At 32.2% G+C, this 11846-nt stretch overlaps 1 protein-coding gene across 1 annotated transcript; it reads left to right on the top strand.

Moving 5' to 3' along the window:
* Window positions 1-281: 281 nt before the first annotated feature.
* On the top strand, window positions 282-689 carry LOC139888180 (NADH dehydrogenase [ubiquinone] iron-sulfur protein 7, mitochondrial-like). The gene has a single exon (XM_071871210.1). The coding sequence runs from the start codon at window positions 282-284 to the stop codon at window positions 687-689; it is 408 nt and encodes a 135-aa protein (XP_071727311.1).
* Window positions 690-11846: the final 11157 nt, after the last annotated feature.

The following is an 11846-nucleotide window of genomic DNA, read 5'->3' as shown; positions in this document are numbered from 1 at the left end:
TACTCCAAATAGATAGGATAGGCCAGGTGTAGGGGGAGCGGGTTTGGCAAGTCGGACCCCCGTCATTTATTCAACAACAATTAAATTCCCAACTACAACTCTCAATCTCCTTTAAATTTAAATTATTAAAATTTGAAATAAAATTAAAATCAATTAAAAAATAAACCTAACTGCCTTACCCGCTTTAATCAAACCGCCCTCACCCTTCATCAACAACAACACAAAAAACCCAAATCACCACAAAAGTACACTCTCTAATTTCACGACGAATTTAGGTCCCGATGGCTCTCCTCGCCCGACATTCGCACCGTCTCGCTCAACTCGCTTCATCTCAACGCGCCACCGCATCGATCCACACGACGCTTCCGTCACTAGCTGAAGGTTTCTCATCTCCAGCACCGTATTCTCGACCAGGACCACCGTCAACTGGTTCTCCGGTAGTTTTATCGAAGCCGGCAGAGTATGTGATCTCGAAAGTTGATGATCTGATGAATTGGGCTCGTCGTGGATCGTTGTGGCCCATGACATTTGGGCTGGCGTGTTGTGCGATTGAAATGTTTCATACAGCTTCTGCAAGGTATGATTTGGATAGGTTTGGGATTATTTTCAGACCTAGTCCTAGACAATCTGATTGTATGATTATTGCTGGTACTCTCACCAATAAGATGGCTCCTGCTCTCAGAAAGTAAGCCTTTATTATCCTTCTCTTATATACATAAAGTTTCAAATAATGAAATATTTTTATTTTTATTTTCATTTTATATGACTATGACTATATGAGGTTATAGTTTTAAGTAAATGGCAGTATGTACTTTGATAGGTAGTTTTTGTTTATAATATTTGATACTTAGTACTGCTTATCAAAATAAGTGAAAAACCATTCATATTTTATGCTCGAGAATCTAAGGGTGGTTGGTATAGGTTTCATTCGTTTGGGCATTAGTAGGTTGGGTCGTTTTTTTTTTAGGTAGTTCTATATCGATTGGCCGTTTGCTTGTTTTGTTTAGTTTGTTAGAGCTTGGTTCTTGTTATCTTGTATGTTCTTTGATTGCACGTTGTTATGATTGGTTGTGCTATTCGTTTTGATTTTGTTCTTTGCTCTCGCCATCTGTATTTATTTCGGGTTTTTCATTCATTGATAAAATTTCCTATCTCGTATAAGTTCGTTTTAGAGGGAAAAAATTGTAGGGTTGGCTGGAAGTCATATACACAGTCTGATATTGTTAGACTATGCATATATTTCCTTCATCTGTTTGATGAAGGTCTTTGATGTAATTAATATATTTCCTTTCTTTTTGCGAGCCGAAAAATATATAGAGAAAGAGCCCCGATAAACATGTGAACATGCAGTTGTTTCCATTCATATTCATATTACTATATACGGAGTATATACCAATTGGAAAAAGCTATGGTAGTGTACACTTTGGGTATAATCTTTTTGTTTCTTTTTTAAACTGCACTTATTTACCTTATAAATAAATATTGACAAAAGATATGTTACTGTGCACTTTTGGTAAAATCATAATTTCAGTTTTCTGTTTTTTTTTTTCCTTTCTAAACTTCATTTATTTACATTTTAAATAAATATTACGCTGCATACATTACAAATTTAATTTTAGCGTAGTGATAAGGCAACTTTGTTTCTCATCATCGGATTGCCTCTGGTTCAATTCATGGAGCCTTTTTTCTTCACTACGCTTGTGTGCCTTTGAAATATTGAAATGAAAGTTTAGTTGTACTCATTTTTAAGTATTTGGTAAAAGTTATATTACTGTGCACTTTGAGTAAAATCTTAACTTCACTTTTTTTTTTTTTTTTTTGAACTATACTTATTTACATTTTAAATAAATATTACGCTACATATATAACAAATGCAATCTTAGCTTAAGTGGTTAGGCAGCTTTGTTCCTCACCGGATTGCCCAAAATTACTCAAGGCATTTTTTCCCACTACGTGTGCGTACCTTTGAAATATTGAAATGAACGTGTTAGTATACCCAGGTTTTATCACATTTAATAGAAAAAATTACGCTGTTGGTACCCGTGGTTTGTACACATTTTCATCACGACACCTAAACTCCTATCTTTGCGTCGTTGGTACCTGTAGTTTCATTAAGTTACATGTTTCATACCTCAACCTAACGGCCGTCTATTTTTAATGGTTAACCCCTCACATGTGCCACGCATGTGAGGGTAATTTCATCCATTAATTTATTCTCTTCATATAAAAACACAATCAATAGTAGAGTCCTTATACAAACCTAAAAAAGTTACCTTTTGCAGTTTATAAACACAAATTTAACATTGTGTTAATAGTATCGAATTAAGTCTAGATAGTTAAAGCTTTAATGCCAATTTTTTCAAAGCAAAAACCACTAACAAATTGTCTAATAGCTATTGCATTTCAAATCCAACATACTGTAATACCCTAACCTAAAGCTACATACTACAAAACTTCATCAGCGACGTCAAAAGGTGAAGAATTAATACCGAAATATACTTAAATTTTTTTGCTAGGCGGTTGTTGTTCCTCATCAGGGACGTTAATATCACCATCTCCATTATTATCTCCACCACCATTTTGACTTTGATTTTGAAGAGGAGTGCATATATACAACAAAATATGAGATCCGTTATCATGACTACCGTTGGAAGAAGAATTACCATTACTAATGACATTAGATTGATGATTACTTCCGGAACCGGTGGTTGCGGCGGAGGTGTTCGGCGGCGTGACGTGGATCCACTTTTTTTCCATTTCCTTACCGGGCCTATAAACACGACCGCTAGTCGTACCGAGTTGACGATCGACCCAGGCGTGCACCAACTCCTTCCATTTTTTAATTAACGGAATTGAACTGGTAATCACTTGTGGTGATCAGATTGGAAAGGAAAGATCCGGTGATGTTTTTTTTTTTTTGATTGTGTTTAAATATGAAGTAAAATAAATTAAGGGACGAAATTACCCTCACATGTGTGACACATGTGAGGGGTTAACCATTAAAAATAAACGGCCGTTAGGTTGGGGTATTAAACAGTGACTTAATGAAACCACAGGTACCAACGATGCAAAAATAGAAGTTTGGGTGTTGTGATGAAAATGTTAACGAACAACATGTACCAACGGCGTAATTTTTTCCATTTAATATGATAAATTGTCAAACTTATTATGGAGTACTTAACATAATGGACTTTCATCTTATGACATAATTTTATTTTGGAACTTTTTTGTTTGTTTGTTTGTTATAGTTCAAGTTTATCGTTGTTTAATTTAAAATGCATGGTGCTTCTAAATAATTTTTCAAATGCACCATTTAAACTTTTATTTTATTAGATAATAGAATAGAATAGAATTTTCAAAGTATTAATTAAAATTAAAGTACACCTTATATTAAAAAAAAATTAAGTAAAATTTGAACTTACTAACTTTTGATTTTTATATTAATTCATGAAAATATGACATTGAAATGTCCTAATTCTAACGTAATATTAACATATAATGAAAGTTATTGATACAAGATACTGCAAGAATCTAATTACAATAATACTCAGCAATACTTAATATTAAGACTTTTATTGAGTTACAATTTAAAGATGAATTATTTGCTGCGGAGTGGGAGGACCGCCCTCCTTTGTTCTTATATATAAATGGGTGGACAGAATAATTCAACTCAATTTATATTGGTGATGTGTAGTATATTTGATCTGTAAATTGGTTAGGTGTAGGGATAAGGGACTTGGTATAGGTGAATAGTAATTTTTTTGTTGAATTTTTAACTAGTAAAATGAGTGGATAGAAAAACCTGTAACTGTTAACGTTCATTGAGTAAAATATATTACAATTGTAAGTAAATACTATATGTATTAACTAATATTACGTGTAATTTCAAAGATTATTAATTATTCAAATATGTTTTAAGCTACTTTTAATTGTTATTATAGCGGATTAAGATTAATGTGTTCATTATAATTTGTTAAATGTCGATATAAAAAAACAAAAACTCAAATAACATCCAGATATGTAAAATGTATGAATATAATAATATTTACAAAGTTGTATCTTCACAATGTATATGTTCGACAACACTTTAATAGTTTAGAGTATAGTATATATGTATAATGATATTTAAATGTATACGCATAAATGTTACTCTCTTCATTCCAAATTAACAGGCGTATTTTGATTTTTCAAAATCTTTATTTTTAACTTTGACTTTAAATATAATTTTTTTTTTGTTGTATAATATTTGATAAATTTATATGAATAAATTAAGTTTTATATGTATTTTCATTTGATATAACTTTCATTAAATATTATATAATATAAAAAAAGTTTAAAATAAAACCTTTGTAAAGTCAAATATATAGGATTATTAATTCGGGACAGATGGGAGTAGTAAATATGCATATGTATATATCTACATATGTATTTTGGATAATAAATTGATATATTTTTAGATGATAAATTATCATTCAAAATAAATCTACTAATTTATATCTCTTTCACATCATCAATATTCATATATCTACTTATCATATCATTTGTTAAGATTTTCCATATTCATTTTATCAATTTGAATGAATTAAATCGAGTGGATATATATGTGACATCCATTGACATATCTACCATGGTGTGTGAATAACTAATTTTAAGTATTCGGACGTACATGTAAACTAAAAATCAGATTGAATCAATCGATTCTGGTTATACAATTAATTCTCAATAATATGAACTGACATAGTCATGCGTGTATGGTACTTGTGAAAAGCATCGTAATATAATACCAACACTAATTTGATTTATATGGTGAAATTCTAAATTCAACTAGGTTCTAAAAGGATACTCCGTATTAGTTTCTCAAAGAGTATGCTATAACTCTGGACCAATGAGGTGGGCACTGGGCTAAACGATATAGGTTAATGACTAGAAATCGATCCCATTACGGCTGATAAATTTGACGTAAGTCAACCATAATGTAGACAAATTATATATATATATATATATTTTTTTTCTTTCAAAAAATCTAAAATTCTAATAAAAACTCGAGATACTTAATAAAAAAGATAAACTTGATTACTAAATATAACACAAAGACAAAAAGGCCCTATAACAACGAAAAAACTACAACCAAGCCCAAACGAACAAACTATACAAAAGCCGAACGACAAAAGAAAACTAACAACAAACTAGACACCTACAAACACTAAACACACTAATGAATAAAATAAACTCTACAACATCACATGCAGACCCAGCTCTGACCATGAGCCACATAGGCCATAGCCCATGCCATCCAAATAATAAGGGGTAGGCGGGCAGCACATTTTGTTTACATGTCATAATTTCGTCTCGGGCCTGTGAAGTTTATTTTTTGTTGGAGATTGCTATTATTATTTGTCAAATCAAAATAATCGGGAAATTGGTCAGTCTCAGTTTTCCAAAATTGTTTGGCAATTTGTTCTCAAATTACGATAATTGCAAAAATGTCCTCTGACCACACATTACGCACCATGCATGATGTTGTAACTTGGTGTGTGATGTGTGATAAGCGAGCATCCTTGGTGGATATAGTAGTATACCACTCAACACACATCAAGCATTGAGTACCACGCACAGTGCGTATTGGTTTGTGTGTGGTGTGTGTTGAAAAGGATCAGACAAGATATTCGGGATAAGATTTTCTGACATTTTTTGGATCATTAAGATCTTAAAAGGCAAAAACTAGAGTCCTGAATCTACTTTTTCTGATTTTTGTCGACTATCAACAGGTTAAAAGCCAATCGAATACTTGAATCTCGAATGTATCAGTCAATGATATCACTCAAAATGGTCATGTTTTTACTGGTGATATCACCCATATTTTAACTTTAATATCAACAAAATGATCTATAAACATGCAAAATCCTACAAATTATAATATTAAGGGGTTAAAAGGTAGAATCGCCAAAGTAAGGCCAAAATAAGGTTTTTAACAAGGTTTTTAGCACTTTTTCTTTTCAAGAGGTACACTCTACCTACTTAGACTTATAATAGGTATTCTAGACTCATAAACATCCATGGGGAACTCTTGGAGTCTGAATCCACAAGCTTAAGCTGAAGAACAAGGTAAAGTCAAAATTAGGGATTCCTAAAACCCTAATTTCAGAGATCACTCTAAAACACTACTTCGAAAGATCAAGAAGACTAGCAGACTTACCGGCACTTAATTGAAGCTCATTCAAGATGATCTAACCATGACTAGATCCTCTGTGCATCCGGTTGAAGAGATCAAGAAGTTACAAGACTTATACACACTGAAACACACTTCATTTCTATTTCAATTCAATTCAAAGAAACTCTGTCCAAGTACTCTCTAGTTTATAGCATTTAATAGTTATAATGATATCATAACTAGAGGCAAAGAAGTCTTGTTAGTGCCTCTAGTAGTGTAGTTACGTAGTAATAAAGGAAGTACTTATTGGAAAGCGTTATCAAGAAGCATATTTACTCGGCATTTCAGGTATCAACTATGACTCCATATGTATTATATCGAAATGTTATAATGAACGTCAAGCTCATTATAATGAGCTAAATTACTTCTTGTGTCTATTAAAAATGTAAGTTTGGGATGTTTTACTATTTCTGTCGTTTAAATTATTATAAGTGTTTGATTCAATGCTTTATAAACGGAGTGAGTTTTTGTCAATTTATATAAATTGTAACGTGCTAAATCTACATAAGTGAGTTTAAGTATTATGTGTCTAAAAATCGTATGGTCGGTGTCCCAAAAATTTGAATAGATTAGGACGGGCATGGGGTATAAGATTCGAGATAAATGTGCTTTCAAAAACTACGATAAATACCATGTTGGAGAAGTCCGGGGTATTTATAATCTATGAAACTAAATAACATAACATCACTCTTTCAACAAATGGCTTGATACGCAGCTGATGTCTTTTTCAGTCAATTAGTAAAGTTTAATATTATGGACTCGTGGTCTTTGTATAACTGGCTTGATACGCAACCGATGTCGTTTCAGTCAACTTATACAAGTCCATCATTTTATACTTGAGTCTAAGCTTTTTATAAAGTAGTAGTCATTAACACCCGTTTTAAATTAAACGACGAATATATATCACTTTATTCATAGCCGAAGGTCTTTCTCAACTGTTCAAATTAACCATTACCAACTTAATTCGGTAGGAATAATATTCCTATTTTTGACCGGTGTGGTCAAAAGGTCTAATCTTTCTTGTTACAACCTCGCGGGAGTTTCCATAAGAGAATTAAGAATCGAGTGTGGTTGTTGGGTTGGTCTAATTTATTATAACGGAAACTCTCTTTTATAATAAACCCAATATTTTTATCACGTGACACATTAATTATTTTTGCTTGAATTAAGTTACTTGGAAATAGATTAATGGATATATATATATATATATATATATATATATATGTATATATATATATATATATATATATATATATATATATATATATATATATATATATATATATATATATATATATATATATATATGATAGAATAAAAGTGATAATATTCCACGAAATAATAGTATCGTAATCTGGGATGCAGCTTACAGATTTAATAAACACGCTTTCATCATATAAACTACCTCCCTATTAGTTTAGTTTAATATTTTACTTATTGTTTTCTTTAGAAATTACGAAATAACATATACCAAAAGATATAAACATATAATAATAAAAATTAATCCTGATTAAAATGTTAAATAAAAACAACGACACGTGAGTCATACTTATCCATTACAAACCTTTAACAAAAAGAGCGAGTAATAATATTGTGATTTGGTCTACCCTTGCACTTATAAATTACAAACTTGAAGACCTTAACTAAACAGCCCGTAGGGTCTGAAAAACCATGTCGGGTGGTGCGACCGTCCGAAATTCCTACCGCTGGTGACAATGGGAAAGAACACGACGACCGAAGGCACATTAAGTTTATGGCATGGCCGCCGGGGACCGAAGTTGTTTCTCAAAAACTTCCAAAAAAATAAAACGCTTTAATCAAAGATTAATTATTTACTATTATAGACCCTTTTGGTAGAACAATTTCAACCAAAAGTTTCTGCTTTTATATAAAATAATAATAAAATATAAAATAATGAAAAAAATTAAAAAATTTTATTTTTTATAAAAATAATTCTAGTATAATAGAATATTATATAAAAATAATAATAAAAATAAAAAATAATAATTTATATTTAAAAATTTCAATTTTATAATTTTATAATTTTAGTTTTATTAAAATATTATATATTTTATAAAAAAATTTATAAAATCTAAAAAAAACTTAAGTTTTATATATTTAAAATACTTTATAATAATAATAAAAATAAAAATAAAAATTAGTTTCCATTTATTATCATAATGGTAACATGTTTTAGCCTTCGCAGTTTACGTTTTTAGAATGTTTCAGAATGGTAACATGGGGAGCTAAAAGACTGAGAAGCAACAACTTCGGAGCAAGAAATAGAGAAGTCATAGAAGTACAAAGGGTTCAGGAAAATGAAATGAACGGAACAATGAGATTTGTAGATTTAGTTGATAACTCTAGAAATTTGAACTTAATAGGAGAATCTTCTCATAAATTACAAAGTGAAACTCTAGACGCTTGGTACCATGATATCCTAAGAGACACTGATAACCAACTTAACCCACTGATCAACCAAACTCATACTAACCAGTCCTCCAATTCACTACCAATGGAGACATTAGCCTAGCTTGGCTACTTATGCAGGCCCTATTTGAGGAGACTTTATTTCAAGTTGATCCTATCATAGAAAACTTCGGGTTATTACCAGCTTAAGATATCATCCCTTTTGACAACCCTAACCAATACTATCCTGAAATAACACCTTCCCTTTTTACTGACACCTTTTACACTCCAATTAAACCTGAAACCAACCACCAACTCAAAAAAGGTGTAGCAACACAGTTTCCCACTTTGAAATATCTGAACTCGATGACATGGTTGGAACCTTCGTGAAGCCGAATAAAGGAAACATGCCTGAAGAGGCTGGAGATGCAAACTACTAAAGAAAAGGTTTAGAATATAAAAACTATGTACTTTCTTTCTTTTAACCAATGTTGTTATTGTATAAAAAGAAATAAAGTAAAAACAGAGGAAGTACTCTAATGGAATAAAAAGAAGAACCTTTTAAGGATGAATGAAAATTTCAAATGTTGCAGTCTTATCAGGCAAGTATACTCAACTTACTTTTAATAGTACTTTAAATTCTAAGTGTGGGATTCAGTGGATTTTAAGAATAAAATGCTATAGGTTCAATATGTTTTCTAGGTGAATCATCAACACTTTTAGTAAGTGTCGGAAAAAGGGTAAATATGGGAGTATTATTAGTGGTTTGTCCTAATAGATGTTTATGCCACTTAGAAGCACCTATACCACGTATGGTATCTATTTCCAATACTGAATGTGCATACACTGAACAAGTTCTAATTTGAGATACAATATCGGCACACTCTTTTTAAGGTGAAGCATGTTATATAGTTTATGCTTTAAGTCATGAATCACACACTTAGAATTTAAAGAATTATTAAAAGTAAGTTGAGTATACTTGCCTGATAAGCCTGCAACATTTGAAATTTCCATTCATCCTTAAAAGGTTCTTCTTTTTATTCCATTAGAGTAGTTCCTCTTTTTTTACCTTTATTCTTTTTATACAATAACAGCAGTGGTTAAAAGAAAGAAAGTACATAGTTATGTTATTCTAAACCTTTTTTCTAGTAATTTGCATCTCCACCCTCTCCAATCCTGCTTTCTTTGTTTGGCTTCATGAAGTTTCCAACCATGTCATCGAGCTCGGATATTTCAAAGTGGGGAACTATGTTACTACACATTCCTTAACTTTGTTGGTTGGTTTTAGGTCTAATTAGAGTGTCAAAGGTGTTAGTAAAAAAGAAGGTGTTATTTCAGGAAGGTATTGGTTAGGGTTATATAAAGGGTTGATATCGTAAGCTGGTAATAACCCGAAGTTTTCTATGATAGGATCAACTTGAAATAAAGTCTCCTCAGATAGGGCCTGCATAAGTAGCCAAGCTAGGTTAAGGTCTCCATTGGTTGTGAATTGGGGCACTGGTTTAGTATGAGTTTGGTTGATCAGTGGGTTAGGTTGGTTATCAGTGTCTCCTAGGATATCATGTTACCATGCGTCTAGAGTTTCAATTGGTAATTTACGAGAATATTCTCCTATTAAGTTCAAACTTCTAGAGTTATCTAATAAGTCTACAAATCCCATTGTTCAGTTCATTTTGTTTTCCTAAACCCTTTGTACTTCTATGACCTATCTGTTTCTTGCTCCGAAGTTGTTGCTTCTCAGTATTTTGGCTCCCAATGTTACCATTCTGAAACAATCTAAAATGTAAAATGCGAAGGCTAAAACATGTTCAAACAGCCATCAAGGTGGGGTAAAACGATGTTTAAACCTTTAAATTTAAAAGTTAGATTGGGTTGCCTCCCAATAAGCGCTTGTTTTGTAAGTCGGTTAGCTTGACTTATACATACCTGGTAATTTTAAGGTGGGTAAAAAGAGAAGATTTCTTGACTCAATGGTGTATCTTTATTGTATCGTTTAAGTCTGTGACCATTCACCCTAAAGTTACCGTCTGGGCATTCACTGGATAACCAATATAATTTGGTAAATATCTCTTCAGTTCATGATTTATGGTCATGAGCTGATCATCTGGGAATCTATCATGAATATCTTCTTCTTTGAGTGTCTCTTTTGAAGGATTCTCCAATCAGCTCAGGTGATCTGCTGCAAATTTTCTGCTCCTTTCTTAACTTTAATTTCTATGTCGAATTCTTATAGGAGAAGTATCCATCTTAAGTGTCTTGGTTTTGCATCAGGTTTAGTGAAGAGATATTTTAGTGCCGAGTGATCAGTGTATACTATGGTCTTTGATACGACAAGGTAGGATCGAAATTTTTCAAAAGCGAAAACTACTGCTAAGAGTTCATTTTCTGTAGTGGTATAGTTTTCTTGAGCATCGGTTAACGTTTTGCTAGCATAGCAAATAGGGCAAAAGTGTTTGTTTATTTTTTGCCCCACCACAGCTCCTACGGCATAGTCACTTGCGTCGCACATTATTTCGAATGGTAGATCCCAGTTATGAGCTATCATGATTGGTGCGGTGATAAGCTGGTTTTTCAGATAGTTGCATGCCTCTACAGACTCGTCGTTGAATTCGGGCGTCGTTTCTTTACAGAGTAAATTTGTTATAGGGCAGGAGACTTTAGAAAAGTCTTTGATGAAATGTCGATAGAATCCATCGTGGCCTAGAAAACGTCTTATTCCCCTTATACGTTTGTAGGCGGTGGTAGTTTAGCGATGACATCAACTTTTGCTTTGTTTACTTCTATTCCAGCTTTTGATATTTTATGTCCCAGAACTATTCCTTCTTTAACCATAAAATGACACTTTTCCCAGTTTAATACCAAGTTAGTCTATTCGCATCGGGAATCATTTTATCTAGGTTACAAAGACATGAATCGAATGAATCTCCAAAGATGGAGAAATCATCCATAAAGACTTCCATATAATGTTCAATCATGACATGAAAAGTTGCTACTATGCAACGTTGGAAAGTTTCCGGAGCATTACATAGACCAAAAGGCATTCGTCTATTTGCAAATGTACCATATGGACATGTGAACGTCGTTTCTCTCTTGATCCATTGGATATAACAGAATTTGAAAATATCCAGAAAATTCATCGAGAAAATAGTAGAATTCATTTCCTGATAACGTTTCTAGCATTTGATCAATGAACGGTAAAGGAAAGTGATCCTTTCTTGTTGCTTCA

Source organism: Rutidosis leptorrhynchoides, chromosome 2 (genome assembly GCF_046630445.1).
Source record: "Rutidosis leptorrhynchoides isolate AG116_Rl617_1_P2 chromosome 2, CSIRO_AGI_Rlap_v1, whole genome shotgun sequence".
Taxonomy (NCBI): domain Eukaryota; kingdom Viridiplantae; phylum Streptophyta; class Magnoliopsida; order Asterales; family Asteraceae; genus Rutidosis; species Rutidosis leptorrhynchoides.
This window is presented reverse-complemented; position numbering and strand designations above follow the sequence as displayed.